Below are 17,432 nucleotides of genomic sequence, written 5' to 3'. Positions count from 1 at the left end.
CTGTGCTGTCTTCTCCCCCCGTGCTCTTTGCTGTCTTCTCCCCCCGTGCTCCGTGCTGTCTTCTTCCCCCGTGCTCCGTGCTGTCTTCTCCCCCCGTGCCTTCTTGCTGTCTTCTCCCCCGTGCCGTTTTCTCCCCCCTCCATGCCGTCTTCTCCCCCCTCTGTGCTGCTCTCCCCCCTCAATTTGTCAGAATGGAGAGCGGAGGTAGGAGCCGTTAAACCCGGATCCTACCTTTTCCGAATCACTGACTCTGTCCATTCACACAACTGAGCATCGTAACCCGTGTTTACGATGCTTCAGTTTATGAATGGAGAGAAGCTTCTCTCCATTCATTTTAGCTGAGCCTGCTGAGAAAGGGACTGGGGAATCTGTGTCCTTAGTCCCTTTATCTGTCTTAAAGGGGAGATGTCAGAGGCCCCTGATATCCCTCCAAAGACCCCCAACAGGACTGATTAAAAAAAAAAATGCAATAAATATTTTTTATTAAAAAATAAATAAAATAAAATGTAAAAAAATAAAAAAAACGCACTGACAATCCACCCCCCCCCCCAAAAAAAAAAAAAAAAAAAAAAAATGGCCCGGATTCTCAGTGGAGATACGCATAGATTTCCCTTAGACTTGACAGGCGTAAGTCTCTTACGCCGTTGGATCGGAACTGCATTTTTACGCTGACCGCTAGGGGCGTGTATGCTGATTTACGCGTCGAAATATGTAAATCAGCAAGATACGTGAATTCACGAACGTACGCCCGGCCGACTAAGTACATTTACGCCGTTTACGTTAGGCTTTTCCCGGCGTATAGTTACCCCTTCTATATGGTGGCGTAAGTGCGGCGTAACAATGTTAAGTATGGCCGTCGTTCCCGCAACGAAATTTGAAAATTTTGCGTCGTTTGCGTAACTCGTCCGTGAATGGGGCTGGACGTAATTTACGTCCACGTCAAAACCAATACGTCCTTGCGGCGTATTAGGAGCAATGCACACTGGGAGATTTCCACGGACGGCGCATGCGCCATTCGTGAAAAACGTCAATCACGTCGGGTCACAGTAGATTAACATAAAACACGCCCCCCATTTGAATTAGGCGGGCTTACGCCTGCCGATTTACGCTACGCCGCCGCAACTTACGGAGCAAGTGCTTTGAGAATACAGCACTTGCCCGTCTAAGTTGCGGAGGCGAAACGTAAATCGGATACGTTACGCTGCCGCAAAGATACGCCGCTGGACGAGAATCTGGCCCAATCACTAAAATAATTGTAAAAAAATTGTAAAAAATAAATAAAAAATTACTGCCACTGTCACATGACAACAAAAAAAAGTATCGGTAATCGGTATCGGCGAGTAAAAGTGGTATCGGGACAACCCTAGTATGGACTATATGTCCCAAGATGCTTTGCTCTGTTTTGTCTCTGATTAAGAAAGTAACAGGACATCCCACACTGTAACACTAGAGGGAAACAGCTCCCCTAAAACAATGCCGCACAGCGTCTCCTGATCACAGGAATAGGTGGGTAACCAGTTCCTGGCTACACTTACACATTACATAGCATGATGCACTTAACATGAAAAACACAGCCAGTGCTTAGTTTGCTCTAAAAATAAATACCACCAAAGGTAGAAAAACAGAGGCTTGCAATGCAGTCAGATTTCTCTTCTGCGGTTTAATTTCCCTGTAATTTCCCTGGGACTCCTCTGGCGCTTTCACAAAAGCGCCGAAGGCTGCTGTTGACGCCAAAAAGCTGCGTGTAACGTCTTATATTTAATGCAAATAAAGCTGGCTTATTTTAGAAGTACTACAACATGCCAAGGGGAGCGGATATCATCCAGGGGAGGACGTTGGCGGTTCTGGGCCTCCTGCCAAATATAGAAGCTCGCTCTCCCGCTCGGAGGCAGCGCCAAGAGCAATTTTAATGGTGCGCACTAATAAACTCCTGAACCTGAGATGGCTGTGAAGAGCAGGGGGATCGTTGTGCTGCAAGGATCAGCCCTGAGCGTGGAGCTTGTTAATGGGTGTTCCTGAGTGGAGGAATAAAATCCCCCGACTCACAAGGCAATTCTTCCTGGCTGTTGGGGAACAAGCAAGGTGTTTAATCCAGGAGATGGATAAAGGTGTCATGGTGGGTTTAGAATAGAATGTAACAAAACAAGCAATTTTTCCTATAACTACCCAAAAGAGATTTTTTATAAACTGGAACAAAATCCTTCTGTTCTGTTGATTTATGCTTTATATTAAAAGTGGTAATGTTCCCCCCCTCCAAAAAAAGAAATAAAATCTTATCCCTGACTTCCGAAACTGCGCATGTGATGGTAGCGGAGCTGTGCTATTAGTAATCAGCTGAGCTTGACTTGGCCTCCTCGGCTCTCTGCAGATACAGGTGCGCGGTGACGTCATGCAATGTTACCAACCATCCATACATTTACGGACATTTATACCTTACATCAGAATCAACTCTGCTGACACTGAGGTAAGGAGGAACTCTGCAAACTCTGATGTAAGAGGGGCTCTGGTGACCAGAGACCCCCCCAGATAAGAGTTTCCCTTTTACGCCAAAGTCTGCAGCATTCCTCATTACGTTACAGTCTGCAGCATTCTCTTTTACATTAGGGTCTGCAGAGTTCCCCCTTGTAACTGTAAGGGGGAAAGCTGTGGACTCTGATGTAAAGGGGAACTCTGAAGTAAGGGAAGCCCTGTGAATGCCGTGAACTCTGATGTAAGGGTGGCTCTAATGTAAGGGGGACAGATGTGGACCCTGATGTAAGAGGGAACACTGGGATCTGATGTAGAGGGGGACTCTTGTGACTCTGATGTAAGGGGGGACTCTGATGTAAGGGGGAACTCTGGGATAAAGGGGGAAAGATGTGGACCCTGATGTAAGGGGGACACTGGGATCTCTGAAGTAAAGGGGAACTCTAGGGACTCTGATGTAAAGAGGGACTATTGGGACCTTAATGTAAAGGGGAACTCTGTGGACTTTGCTGTAAGGGAGACACTTTTGGAACCCTGATACAGTATATAGGGGAATGCTGGCCTTTGATTTAAGGGGGGGACGGGAGGGGGGACGCTAGGGACTTTGATGTGTATGCCCCATCAGAGTAATTCCATTGGAAATTCCGATTAATTCGATCGGAGTTTAGATAAAGAACATGTTCTCTTTTACTCCGATGGAATTACGATGTGATTTCACGGCAATCGCGGCAACCCCCTCCCCCCAATTTCGTGGCAATCCCCCGTTCGCGGCAATTTGGCCCCCCCCCCCCTGCTCAACAACTTTAGCTGATGGATGCTCTAGGGGGCCCCTTCACTGCAGCTGTGTAAGGGGCCCCAAAATTACTAAAGGCGGCTGTGTTCCCTGGTGCAGCCATTTACATGGATGCTGCTGACTTACACCTGCTTTATGGGGCATAACTTTACGCCGGACGTACGACTTACGCAAACAGCGTAAATATGTGCCCAAGATACGCCGGCGTATTAAAGTTATGTCGGTCGGATGAAGCCTATTTTCAGGCGTATCTAGTTTTGTGGGCACGGCGCACAGATACGACGGTGCATATTTACACTTACGCTGCGTATCTCGAGATACGTCGGTGTAAGTGCTTTGTGAATCTGGGCCATTGGATTTAGGTTGAGGTCACATCTATATTCCATGCAAGTGTAAAGCCTCCAATTGATGCAATTATTCTGTAATTCAGAAACAAGATTAAATGTATTTTTAGATGCAGTTAGTTCTTTTGTCTCTTTATCGCTGTCCTATAATCCCCTGCAGAGTGACTACCAGGCTGTGGTAAGGAGGGGCAACACATGGAGTGAGATGTGTGCTGAGTGCTGACAATGAACATGATGACAAGAGGAAAAAGCAGAATGGCTCATCAGTGCCCTGCTGCTCCTTCCTCGTCCAATCAGCAGACTGGGGCGTGTCCTGCAGGGGAGATTGGCGACTTGTGTGTGCCGTCTGGCAAGGATATCTGCACACCTCCCAACATGTTGAGATTGGAATGAGGGACACCTACTTGCAAATGTATGTAGGCATAGGTCACGCCCCCCTCCTTAAAGGAGAATTAACAAAAAAAAGGATAATTAATTAAGTGCTTTTTTTTACCCCTACGATTCCTTTATATTTGATTTAAAAAAATTACAAATTATTTAGAAATCGGGTGAAAGGTTTAGTACTGGGAAACACTTTTTGAAAGATGAAAAGTGCATTTTATATACAACTATATGGATCAGACCAAAATGAGGGACAAATGAGGAGGAAAGAGGGACAGAGGGACATTGCATCAAATCAGGGACAGTCCCTCGAAATCAGGAACAGTTGGGAGTTATGTATCTGGATCACATGACTGGCTACATAGTGATATATATCCTTAAAGCGGTAGTAAAGTCTGCTTTGTGATTTATTTACCTACAGGTAAACCTATAAAGTGCCTCCTAATTATTGCTGCCTAACAGTGCCATCTATCAGTGCCGCCTATCAGTTCCCACCAGTGCCACCTATCAGTGCCCATGAGTGCCCATCAGTGCTGCCTATGAATGCCCATCAGTGCCCATCAGTGCTGCCTATGAATGCCCATCAGTGCCCATGAGTGCCCATCAGTGCTACCTATGAATGCCCATCAGTGCCCATGAGTGCCCATCAGTGCTGCCTATGAATGCCCTTCAGTGCCACCTAGGGTGACCAAGTGTCCCTGATTGCCTGGGGCAGTCCCGCGTTTTGTAGGTCTGTCCCGGGCACCTTAATACCAGGACAATACAGTGTCCCAGAATAAAACTGACACAGCAAACCCCCCCAAGACCTGATCTGATGCCCCCAAAAAAGCAAAAAAGGCCGCTTTACTTACTGACAGTACTTGTCCTGGCCTGGAAGAGGCACAATCTCCGCCCCCTTGCTTGTGATTGGAGAAATCATAAATCCTGCCTCTTGTGTCTAATCACTGTAGAGCCAGCGTTGTAACAAGGTAAAACGGCCTCGGCTGGCCAGGACAAGTACGATCAGTGAGTAAAGTGGCGATGCGGTGCCCTTTTTTGGGAGGGGCCTGATCAGTGCTTCTGGGTAAAGCGCGCGCCCGCTGCCCCAGCTGTGCTGTGATTCGTGACTGAATGGCAGTTTGGAAATTTGGTCACCCTAGTGCCACCTATCAGTGCTGCCTATGAGTGCCCATCAGTGCCACCTATCAGTGTCTGTCAGTGCTGCATATAAGTGCCTCATCATCAATGCCCATCAGTGCCACCTCATCAGTGCCAATCAGTACAGCCTCATCAGTGCCCGTCAGCGCAGCCTCATCAGTTCCCATCAGGGAAGGAGAAAACGTACTTATTTACAACGTTTTGTAAGAGAAAAAAAAAATATATATATATTTTTTTCCAAATTGTCAGTCTTTTTCTATTTGTAGTGCAAAAATAAAAACCGCAGAGGTGATCAAATACCACCAAAAGAAATCTCTATTTGTGGGGGAAAATGTGGGTAGCGCTAAAAGCTGAAAATTGGTCCTGGCAGGAAGGGGGGAAAGTGCCCAGTGGTTAATCCTTAAAGTGACACTAAACTTTGGTTTAAAGTTAAAATTCTACTTCAGTATGTATTCTTAATTGAAAAAGTTCCTTCTTTCGCTCTCAGCCTCCTCCAAATCCCCAAACGAGTTGGTTTTTGTTGCTGTGATCTGACTTCTTCTTAGAGGGTGGCTACGTCCGTTCTCCATGATCCCCCCTGTATGTAGAATATAGCCACCAGGGCAGGACTTAGGGTGGTGGGGCCTGCGCCGTCGTATCTTAGGGTGCAATATTTACGCTGGCCGCTAGGTGGCGCTTCCATTGAGGTCGGCGTAGAATATGCAAGTGAGTCGTTACGCCGATTCACGAACGTACGCTTGCCCGTCGCAGTAAATTTACGCCGTTTCCGTAAGAGATACGCGGCGTAAAGATAAACATGCCCCCTAGGTGGCGTATCCAATGTTAAGTATGGCCGTCGTTCCCGCGTCGCAATTTGCAAATTTTACATCGTTTGCATAACTCGTCTGTGAATGGGGCTGGACGCCATTTACTTTCACGTCGAAACCAATGACGTCCTTGCGACGTCATTTAGCGCAATGCACGTCGGGAAATTTTAGGGACGGCGCATTCGCAGTACGTTCAGCGCTGGAACGCGCCCAATTTAAATGCTCTACGCCCCCTACCCGGCTCATTTGAATTACGCGGGCTTGCGCCGGGGGATTTACGCTACGCCGCCGCAACTTTACAGGCAAGTTCTTTGAGAATAAAGCACTTGCCTGTAAAACTTGCGGCGGCGTAACGTAAATGTCATACGTTACGCCGCCACATTTTTGGGCGATTCTACGTGAATCTGGCCCCGTTGAGCGTAGGGGGTGCCGAGGATTACATCCATCCGCCGAAGTTGTTGAGCGGGAGGTGCAGAAATTACAGGGAACGGGGGATTGGCGCGAAACTGCGGGAGGAGGTTGCCGCGACTGCCGCAAAATTGCGGGAGGAGGTTGCTGCGATTGCCGGGAACAGGGGATTGCCGCGAAATTGCGGGAGGGGATTTCCGCAATGGCCACAAAATTGCAGGGGGGGGTTGCCGCTAAATTGCGGGAGGGGGTTGCCGCGATTGCCATGAACCAGAGGGTTACCGCGATTGGGCCCGGGGGCCCCCTATTGGGCGAGGCCCATGGGCTTGAGCCCAGTGAAGCCCAATGGTAAGTCCAGCCCTGATAGCCACCCTTTCTTGTTCCTTCCCGTGATAGACTATAGGGTTCGTAGTGTGCATAGAGCAGTACACATGAATAATGTGAACTGCTCAATCCAGACAAATGGAAGTGAGGGGAAAAAGGGGAGGTTGTCACATGCAGTTAAAGCATCTGCACAAAATAACAAAATCTGTCGCACACAATGTTGGTTTATATTGTGAAAGATATGTTACAGTAATGGTGATTCTTTCTGATTCTTTTAACGCTTAACCCTTGCTCCCCTTTAGGTTGGATTCACACCGCAGGGGTCCGGTGTGTCCCTGGTCACCGTTTCAGGTCCGATTTCGCTCCGAAATTTTTGGCTGATTTCAGACCTGAAATGGACCAGAAGATGCAATTCGCTCCAGAGCTACTCTGGATATGTGTGAACCGACTCCATTGAGAGCCAGGCACAATCTCCTGACAATGCGAATTGGATGCCAGGAAAAATCGCATCCAATTCGCAATAGTGTGAACCCAGCCTTAGGGGGCGATATATGTGTCCTTCTAGGTGTCATGTATTTTCCACATTATTTTTCAGCCTGGAGCAGCTGGGATTTAACACCCTGTTACAACTGATGATCGGAGTTCCTCTGGAGATGGTACACGGGGTCCTGCGGATAGGTTTTCTGTATCTAGCCGGGGTGTTGGCAGGTGGGCACGTATGTCTGTCACTTACACACTTCTTTCCTTTTATTTTAACCTGTCGGTGTCCACATAAAGCATATGTGCGGTGGCATAAAGGGTGTCGCACATATGCGCCAAGGTATCAGTGCTTAGAGCATGCTCCCAGCACAGTGACGGAGCTGTCAAAGACGGCTCCTGGTTTCTAGTAATGACGGTGGGAATGTTGTTGGACTCGATTCCATGCATGAGCAGGTGTGCTGAAGGGCTGAGCCGGGCCCACTAGAGACCTTCAGCACATCTGCACATGCTCAGGTTTTCCTGCTCACATGTGTGAAGACATGGTAGTGGCATAGTGAAGGAGGTCCCCTACTTCCATGAAACTTGGTGCATGGGCAGATGTGCTGCAGGGCACTGCCAGATCCCAAAGGCTGGGCAGGTTCATTCGGCACATCTGTGCATGCGCCAGACCTTCGAAGATGGCAGCACCTTAGGAGGGGGCTGAGGCCTGCATTGAGTTGACTGAAATTCCTCTTTAAAGTCACTCTTCCCATTCAAAGTATACTAGTGTGATCTATCTATCTTGAATCTTTAGCATACTTACCAACATTATGGTCCCAGACAAACCCCACCTACTGTCTTCATTTCACCCATCCACTTTCTGGATGGTCAAGCCCAAATCACGCCCTCTTTGTGGGTTGGTCCCACCCATAACCTGCCTTTAAATATGTGGTGACTGCCCACCATGCCCTCTTGGGTTGATTCCACCCCGCCCCACCTTTAAATATGCTGGGACCAGCCACTTATGACCCTGATCGCCTTTTAAGTTTGGTGCTGTGATCCTAGGGCATGGCCAGGGACACAGCATTGGTGATATAGAGGACAAAGATATTGGACTGTTCTAGAAAATCCACAACAGTGAACCTCTGTGCTACATCTATCTCCTTTTCTTTCTCTTTTCCCTTCCCTTCCCCAACCGCCCCCCCCCCCCCCCCTCCGTTCTTTTCTCTTCCTTTCATTTGCTTTCCTTTCCCTCTTCCCTTTCTTTCTTTTTTCTCCCTTTCCTTCTGTCCTTTCTTTTCCTTTTCTTTGCTTTCCTTTCTTTTCCCCCTCCTTTTATTTCCCTTTCCTTTTCCCTTCCCTCCCTTTTCTTCTTTCCTTTCCTTTCCCTTTCTTTGCCTTCTCCCTTTTCTTCCTTTCCTTTCCCCTTCCGTTTACTTTTTTCTCCCTTTCCTTCTGTCCTTCCTTTTTCTTTCTTTTCCCTTTTCTCCCTTCCCTTTCTTTCCCCCTTCCTTTTCTTTTCTTTTCCTTTCCTTTTCTTTTTTCTTTTCCTTTCCTTTTCATTTTTATTCCCCCTTCCTTTTCTTTTCCTTTTTCGTTCCATCCCCTTTCTTCTTTCCTTTCCTTTCCCTTTTCTTCCTTTCCTTCCTTTTTCTTTTATTTTCCTTTCCTTTTCCCTTCCCTCCATTTTCTTCTTTCCTTTCATTTCCTTTCCCTTTCTTTGCCTTCTCCCTTTTCTTCCTTTCCTTTCTTTTCTTTTCCTTTCCTTTTCCCTTCCCTCCATTTTCTTCTTTCCTTTCCTTTCCCTCTCTTTGCCTTCTCTCTTTTCTTCTTTTCCTTTTCTTCCCCTTTCTTTGCCTTCTCCCTTTTCTTCCTTTCCTTTCTCCCCACCCCCCTTCATTTTTCTTTTCTTTCCCTTTCTTTGCCTTCTCCCTTTTCTTCCTTTCCTTTCTTCCCCCCCTTCATTTTTCTTTTCTTTTCCTTTCCTTTTCCCTTCCCTCCATTTTCTTCTTTCCTTTCCTTTCCTTTCCCTTTCTTTGCCCTCTCCCTTTTCTTCCTTTCCTTTCTTTCCCCCCCTTCCTTTTTCTTTTCTTTTCCTTTCCTTTTCCCTTCCCTCCATTTTCTTCTTCCCTTTCATTTTCTTTGCCTTCTCCCTTTTCTTCCTTTCCCTTTCTTTCCTTTCTTTCTCCCTCCCTTTTTCTTTTCCTTTTCCCTTCCCTCCATTTTCTTCTTTTCTTTCCTTTGCCTTCTCTCTTTTCTTCCTTTCCTTTCTTTTCCCCTTCCTTTCCTTCTTTCCTTTCCTTTACCAATTCCTTCCCTCCCTTTCCTTTCTTTTTCCTTTCCCCCTCCCTCCCCTCCCTTTGCTTAATTTTGTTCTGTCTTTTGTTCCTTCCTTCCTTCTTTCTTTTTTTTCCCCCGATGAAAAGCACACACTGATATTATCCCTCTTCTTTTCCCAGGATCCCTTGCTGTTTCCGTCACAGACATGAGAGCTCCTTTGGTCGGAGGTTCCGGTGGGGTTTACGCCCTCTGTTCTGCCCACCTTGCTAATGTTGTCATGGTAAGTGTTAGGTTGATAAAAGAAGCAGGGCCAGATCGGCCATGGAAGTAAAGCATGGCTGAAATACATTATTATCCCTGGCGGAGTTAAAGGGGTTGTAAAGGCTTGCGTTTTTTCACCTTAATGCATTCTAGTACAGAATTAAAATTAAAAAAATTGAATTACACACCCCTGCTCCGCCGTACCTACTGGCATAGGGGGGTTGTATTTTTCCCATTATCTGTGCCCCTTTCTGATGATCATGTGCTGGTCGGAGCGGAGGGAATATTTCTTCAGTTTCGGGCGCATGCCCATTCAGCTTCGCTCGCAATGTTCTTCTGCCTTGGCTCAAATCCAAGCCAGCCACCTGCCTATCTCCTTGCCTTCCCTGGCGGAGTGATCTTCCTCCGCTCCCCACCCAGTAGTAGCCGGGGCCTGAAGAGTAAGACCGCGTACACACGATCAGTCCATCCGACGAGAACGGTCCAAAGGGCCGTTTTCATTGGTTAACCGATGAAGCTGACTGATGGTCTGATGTGCCTACACACCATCAGTTTAAAACCGATCGTGTTAGAACGCGGACACGTAAACCATGTACGACGGCACTATAAAGGGGAAGTTCAAATCCAATGGCGCCACCCTTGGGGCTGCTTTAGCTGATTTTGTGTTAGTAAAAGACGATTCACGCTTTTCTGTCTGTTACAGCGTGATGAATGTGCTATGTCCAAAACGAACGCTAGTTTTACAAGAACGAGCGCTCCCGTCCCCTCATTTAGTCTGAGCATGCATGGATTTTGAACGGATGGTCGTGCGTACTAACGATCGGTTTTGACCTATCGATTAGGCGTCCATCGGTTCAATTTTAAAACAAGTTCTCTGTTTTGGGACCGAAGGACAACTGGCCGATGGGGCCCACACACAGTCGGTTTGGACCGATGAAACTGAACTTCAGTCCGTTTTCATCGGTTTTGTCCGATCGTGTGTACAAGGCCTTAGACTTGAGAGGCTGTGAGGCGGGCGGCGACGGGCAGAGAGTCGCTGATTGTTGCCATTACTAGTAAAGAAAAAATATGTCCCCGGATTTCATTTAAAAAATCTGGTCACCTTAATATAGGGGAAATGAATAATGAGAAAGGACTGTAATGTATAATAGATAAAAGCCATCTCTCCTGCTATCAGAGATTCTGTGTCACCGTCTGCGCGGTCCGTGACATGAAAGGAGGTGACGGTTCAGACAGCGGAGGGATGAAGTACACTGACTGAAGCTGACAGGGCACAGAGCGAAGCCTGGATTTACATTGCTAGAGAGCGCGATACAATGATTATATTATATACAAGGGGACCTGAAGCAGAAGGAAGAAAGTTGTGTTATCACAGGGAGGCTATCCATCTTCTCAGGGCTTGTCAGGCTACTCACAACACAGGCAGATATCAAAGATATTATCCCTCTTCATAAACTGGGGCCTGTCAACGTTACCATAGCAACGCCAGCCTGATGTAAAGTAATATTGCCCAAAACCTTGCCATTTTACCATAGTAACAGCGCTCTGATGTGGAGTAAATTAATTGGGGCTTTTTATGCTACCATAGCTACATGATGTAAAGTACAACGCAAATTAATTTAGGCTTTCTATGTTACCATAGCAACAGCAGCCTGATGTAAAGTAATATTATTTGGGGAATTTACTTGTTACTATAGCAATAGCATTAAGATGTAAAGGAACAGAGCGATGGTGGTATGATATAATAGAGTAAGACCCCTTTCACACTGAAAGCAATTTTCAGGCGTTTAAGTGCAAAAAATAGCGCCTGTTAAGCGCCTAAAAAGCGCCTCTCAAGCCATCCCAGTGTGAAAGCCCGAGTGCTTTCACACTGGGGCGCTGCGCTGGCAGGACATCAAGAAAAGTCCTGCAAGCAGCTTCTTTGAGGTGCTTTAGGAGCGCTGTATACGGTGTATTGAAATCAATAGGCAGCGCCGCCAAAGCAACGGTGCTTTGTGGCCGCTTTTAACCCTTTATTCGGACGCTAGTGGGGGTTAAAAGTGCCCTGCTAGTGCCCAAAAAACACTGGTAAAGCGCCGCTTGTTTTAGCGCCGGCGTTTTTTGGACGCTGGCAGTGTGAAAGGCCTCTTAAATTAATTATAGCAAAGACCTTTCTGTGTAAACATAGCAAGAGTTTGATGTAAAGAAGTAGGGCTTCTCCCGGGTTACCATGGTGACACCACTCTATTGTAAAGCAGTTTACCGCAGACATTTCTAGGTTACCATGGAAACAAAAAAAATAACATAAAGTAGCAGTACTTTCTCATATTGCTACAACAACAATACCCTGTACTGTAAATTAATGCCCATGTGAAACAAACATTACTGAAGGCCTTTCCATATAACCATAGCAACAGCACCTTGCTGTAAATTAATATTACCTTTCCGTCTTATCATTGCAACGCCACCTTGTTGTAAAGTTATATTAACTGACACTTTGCCGTGTTATCATAGAAACAACATCTTTTTGTAAACATTGTCACCCTAGAACAGGATCTTACCAACAGGATTCCTGGGTAGAAATAAAAGAAAAAGAAACTAAAAAAAGAAAACAAATGCAGCCACCGCATCTATGGACTGGTAAACTGCAATATATGACATGATATCTTTTTGGGTTTAGTTACCCTTTAAAGTATTCTAATTTTGCAAGTGAGTAGGTATCGTATATTAGGAGGTGGCAGAGAGAGGGGTACTATAGCAGGTAGAGAGTAGGGATGAGCTTCGAGTTCGAGTCAAACTCATGTTCGACTCGAACATTGCCTGTTCACCGAACACCGAACAATTTGGGGTGTTCGCGGCAAGTTCGTGAGTCTATGGGACTCGAACGTTTGAAATCTAAAGTGATAATTTGAAAGGCTAATATGCAAGTTATTGTCATAAAAAGTGTTTAGGGGCCTGGGTCCAGCCCCAGGGGACATGTATCAATGCAAAAAAGTTTTAAAAACTGCATTTTTTTCAGGAGAAGGGTTTTAATAATGCTTAACGTGAAACAATAAAAGTGAAATATTCCTTTAGATTTCGTACCTAGGGGGGGTGTATAGTATGCCTGTAAAGAAGCGCTTGTTTCCCGTGCTTAGAACTGTCTCTGCACAAAGTGTAATTTCTGAAGGAAAAAAAGTACTTTAAAATCACTTGCAGCTATAATGAATTTTCGGCTCCCAGCAATACAGAAAAGAGTCATTCATAAAAAAAAAATGTGCGGGGGTCCCACGCCATTTTTTTTAAAATTTGGGGTGGAGTTCCCCTTAAAATCCATACCAGACCTGAAGGGTCTGGAATGGATATTTGGGGGGAACCCCACATAATTTTTTTTTAATTTGACGGCGGGGTTCCCCTTAATATCCATACCAGAGCTAAAGGGCCTGGTAATTGAATTTGGGGGGACCCCCACGCATTATGAATTACTTTTCTTTGTATTGCCGGGAGCCGACAATTCATTATAGCCACGAGTGATTTTAGATGACTTTTTTCCTTCAGAAATTACATTTTGTGCAAAGACAGTTCTAAGCACGGGAAACAAGCGCTACTTTACAGGCATACTATACACCCCCCCCCCCCCCTAGGTACGAAAGTCAAAGGAATATTTCAATTTTATTGTTTCACTTTAAGCATTATTAAAATCACTGCTCCCGAAAAAACGGATGTTTTTAAAACTTTTTTTGCATTGATACATGTCCCCTGAGGCAGGACCCAGGTCCCCAAACACTTTTTAGGACAATAACTTGCATATTAGCCTTTAAAATTAGCACTTTAGATTTCAAACGTTCGAGTCCCATAGATTTTAACGGGGTTCTAAAGTGCGAACCGAACGGGGGAGTGTTCGGCTCATCCCTAGTAGAGAGCTCAGAGTGGGTGTCGCCACACAGGAGGCAGGGGGGCTGACACACAGTCAATAGAACAGCGGGGTCTGGAAAAGTGTTGTTTACCCTCTTTATTCCGCACAGCCATATAGACTGTTTTCCTTTGGATGTGGCCAATTAACATCATCTAATTTTCTGTTACAGAACTGGGCTGGAATGCGCTGCCCTTACAAGGTCCTTCGAATGGTTCTTGCATTGGTTTGTAGTAAGTACATACACACAAAAATAAATAAAAATATATATACTGTACTGTATCTACTATATTGTCAAAAGTATTGGGACGCCTGCCTTTACACACACATGAACTTTAATGGCATCCCAGTCTTAGTCCGTAGGGTTCAATATTGAGTTGGATCACACTTTTCAGCTTTAACAGCTTCAACTCTTCTGGGAAGGCTGTCTATATATATATATGTATAGATAATATTCTTATTGGTGTCAGTGGGTAGAAATTAGCCTCTATCATTGGTGTCAGGGGGATAAAATGAGCCACAATCATTGGGGTTGGTAAACAAAAATGAGCCCCAATTCCATAATTAGCCCCATCCACAGGTGTCAGTGGGTAAGAATGGGCCCTAATCATTGGCTACACAGTGAGATAAAATGAGCCCCAATTGGTGTTTGTGGGTATAATGAGCCCCTATCATGGCTGTCAGTTGGTAAAAGTTAGTCTAATTTTTAGGCATCAGTGGGTAAAAACAACCCCCAATCATTGGATAAACTTAGCTCCCAAACATTGGGGTCAGTGGGTTCAAATTAGCCCCAATTGGTGTTAATGGGTAAAAATTAACCCCAGTCATTGGTGACAGTGGGTATAAATGAGCCCCAATCACTGGTATCAGTGTGAGAAAATGAGCCCCACTCCATGGGGTGAATGGGATACAATTAGCACTGACAATGGTAAATATGTGCTCCATTCACTAGCAGAAGTCGGTAAGAATGAGCCCCAGTCAGTGTCAGAGTAAAAATGAGCCCCTATCACTGGTGTCAGTGGGTAAAAATGAGCTCCAGTCCTTGGCATCAGTGGGTAAAAATAAGCCCCAATCATTGGCATCATCTGGATAAAATTAACTCCCAATCATTGGGGTCAGTGGGATAAATTTAGCCCCAAATGGTGTTAGTGGGTAAAAATGAACCCCAGCCATTGGTGTCGGTGGGTATAAATGAGCCCCAATCACTGGCATCAGTGGGATAAAATTAGTCCGAATTGATGTCGGTGGGTAAAAATGAGCCGCAGTCCTTGGCATCAGGGGGTAAAAATGAGCCCCAATCACCACTTCCTTTTATTGTCCCATTATACGTCAAGCATGAAGCTCTCCTTTTTTCAGCAAAGGTGACTTTTTTAAACTTTTCTCCTTGTCCACAGTGAGCTCAGAGGTGGGCCGTGCAGTGTGGCTTCGTTTTTCCCCACCATTACCATCTGCTGGACCCCAGCCCAGCTTCATGGCCCACTTGGCAGGAGCCGCTGTTGGTGTCAGTATGGGCTTAACCATCCTGCGCAGCTATGAAGAGAACCTCCAGGACCAGTGCGGCTGGTGGGTCATCCTTCTGTGTTACGCCACTTTTCTAGCCTTCGCCATCTTCTGGAATGTGTTTGCTTACGACCTGCTCGGCGTTCAGATCCCGCATCCCCCCTGACCCTGACCACACTTGGGTGCTGAGATGAACCAGTTCCTCCACTCACCCACAGCAAAGAACTGACTTTGGAAACTACTGCTGGCACCTTCGGCAGCCCCGAAGACTAACAGAATTGCGGTGGAGCCAGGCTGAGCCATTGGAGGGCTTTCACTTGCCCTTCACGATGAAAAGCAGAGTCATGTGATGCTGTTTGCTATGTATATATGTGGTCAGGTGATTTTATAATCTATTTTATTTTTAATTGCTGCTCTAAATTATTATACCTTGTACATAGAGCTTTTCAGAAGGTGGGTTATCATCAGGTAAACAGACCTAAAAACAGACTGGGACCTGTTTATCAAACTGCATGGAGGAAGACAGTCCCAGACAATCAGTGTTGCCCAATCAAAGTCTTGCTTTAAAGTGATCGTGCCACCACAAATGCTTGCCACTGCCCTAATATCAGGTGCCTCAAGATGCCTACATATACCTCTCTTTCACTCCATTGGTTTTTATTTGGTGCTCCTCAAGGGCCTTGGAACCCAGACACCGCAAAATGTAAAATTTGCCTTCCATGCAAAGTCTAAAGGTCAGGCCTGCTCTATACCATAACCCTTAAGATGCAAACTTTGACCATGGAAGGTAAGGAAGGAACATCCTAGCTGTCAACAGCTAAGATTCAAGATTTATTTATAACATATGTCGGGGTTTCTTGGGTGCTTTTAAAATGACAGATAGGTATGTGCGCCCACCTTGATGTGCCTTTTTTTCAGCAGACTAACCAACATTTATACTTTACATGGTGGCAGGATGACTTAAAAAGCATGGAAATAAGAGTTTAACTGGCTGCTATGGGCCACAAAGACCGTCTAGGACAGTTCTAACCTCGAGCACTTTGACAATGGAAGTCTAATATGAAGGAGGAAACAAAGAAGCTCAAAGCGAAACTCCTCCGTAGTCCAGGTGTCCCAGTTTCACACATCCCATGGGTCCCAGTCTCTCTAATAGTGGTTAGACAGTTCATTTCATTTATAGGTGTGTGTCTCATTTTTATGCACACGTTTGCATCTCTTTAGTAATGCGCATTTTTTTTTGAAGCGGCCAGTATTAACAGCTTATTGATGAGTGGAATAAGAAGCCCCAATCAGGTCCAACCCATGCCATGTCATTGTACCTACATTGCTTCTATGCATCCTCCAAGTGTCCCATGTTGGCAGTTGATGGATGCTAGAGGTACGTAGTTTCACTGCAATACTATTTGTCGGATTAGGACCAACATCTGCCTGGTAAAAAGGTCACATGACTAATGCCATTCTTTTCTTCTACACATCCCGCTGCAGATCAATGGTAGATAGTGGGGGTAATATGCAGAGCATGTATATCCCCTTATTTTTGCCTGGCTATACTTTTTTTGTTGTTGTTTATTATATATATTTGCTTAATGATTGAGCCTAACCTGCTCCTTTAAGGCCTAGAATTACATGGGTGATATTTAAAAGTCCAATCATGCTTCTCGATTAATCACCAAGAGTAGATACCGATCGATGAACAGATGGAATGTCTGGCTTTCCATGGTATGGACTATACAGGTATATAGGTGGATTCAGATAGACTTAGGCTGGCGTATCAGTAGATACGCCAGCCTAAGTCTGAATCTGCGCCGACGCAAATTTAAGTGTATTCTGGTAGCCAGATACGCATAAATTAGGCTCAGATACGAGCGGCGTAAGTGTCTTACACCGTGTACTTTTTAGGCTGACCGCTAGGTGGCGCTTCCATTGCGGTCAGCCTAGAATATGTAAATGAGTAGATACGCCGATTCACGAACGTACGCTTGCCCGACGCAGTAAAGATACGCCGTTTACGTAACGCACTTTCAGGCCTAAAGTTATTCCATCAAATAGCTGGAATAGTAATGTTAAGTATGGCCGTCGTTCCCGCGTTGAAATTTGAAAATTTTACGTTGTTTGCGTAAGTCATCCGTGAATAAGGCTGGACGTAATTTACATCCACGTTAAAACCAATAGGACCGTGCGGTGTACTTTGCCGCAATGCACACTGACGGCGCATGTGCCGTTCGTAAAATACGTCAATCACGTCAGGTCACCCCCCATTAGCATAAAACACGCCCCCTCAGCTGAATTAGAATTATGCGCTCTTACGCCTGCCCGATTTACGCTACGCCGCCGTAACTTAGCAGGCAAGTACTTTGTGAATCATGTACTTGCCTCGCTAACTTACGGCGGCGTAGTGTAAA

The 17,432-nt window shown here is 45.7% G+C and overlaps 1 protein-coding gene across 1 annotated transcript in view; it reads left to right on the top strand.

Annotated features, from left to right (window-relative positions):
* The window catches only part of RHBDL1 (rhomboid like 1), a 60,754-nt gene extending 43,939 nt beyond the window's left edge, over window positions 1-16,815 (top strand). The window contains exons 5-8 of the mRNA XM_040356306.1: window positions 7,255-7,367; window positions 9,578-9,678; window positions 13,703-13,763; window positions 14,925-16,815. Of these exons, the coding sequence (XP_040212240.1) occupies window positions 7,255-7,367; window positions 9,578-9,678; window positions 13,703-13,763; window positions 14,925-15,196 (547 nt within the window). The 3' untranslated portion in view covers window positions 15,197-16,815. The remainder of the gene's footprint in view (window positions 1-7,254; window positions 7,368-9,577; window positions 9,679-13,702; window positions 13,764-14,924) is intronic.
* Window positions 16,816-17,432: the final 617 nt, after the last annotated feature.

Source organism: Rana temporaria, chromosome 6, assembly GCF_905171775.1.
Source record: "Rana temporaria chromosome 6, aRanTem1.1, whole genome shotgun sequence".
In the NCBI taxonomy this organism is placed as follows: Eukaryota; Metazoa; Chordata; class Amphibia; order Anura; family Ranidae; genus Rana; species Rana temporaria.
Note: the sequence above shows the minus strand (reverse complement) of the source record. Positions and strands in the feature narration are given on the sequence as shown.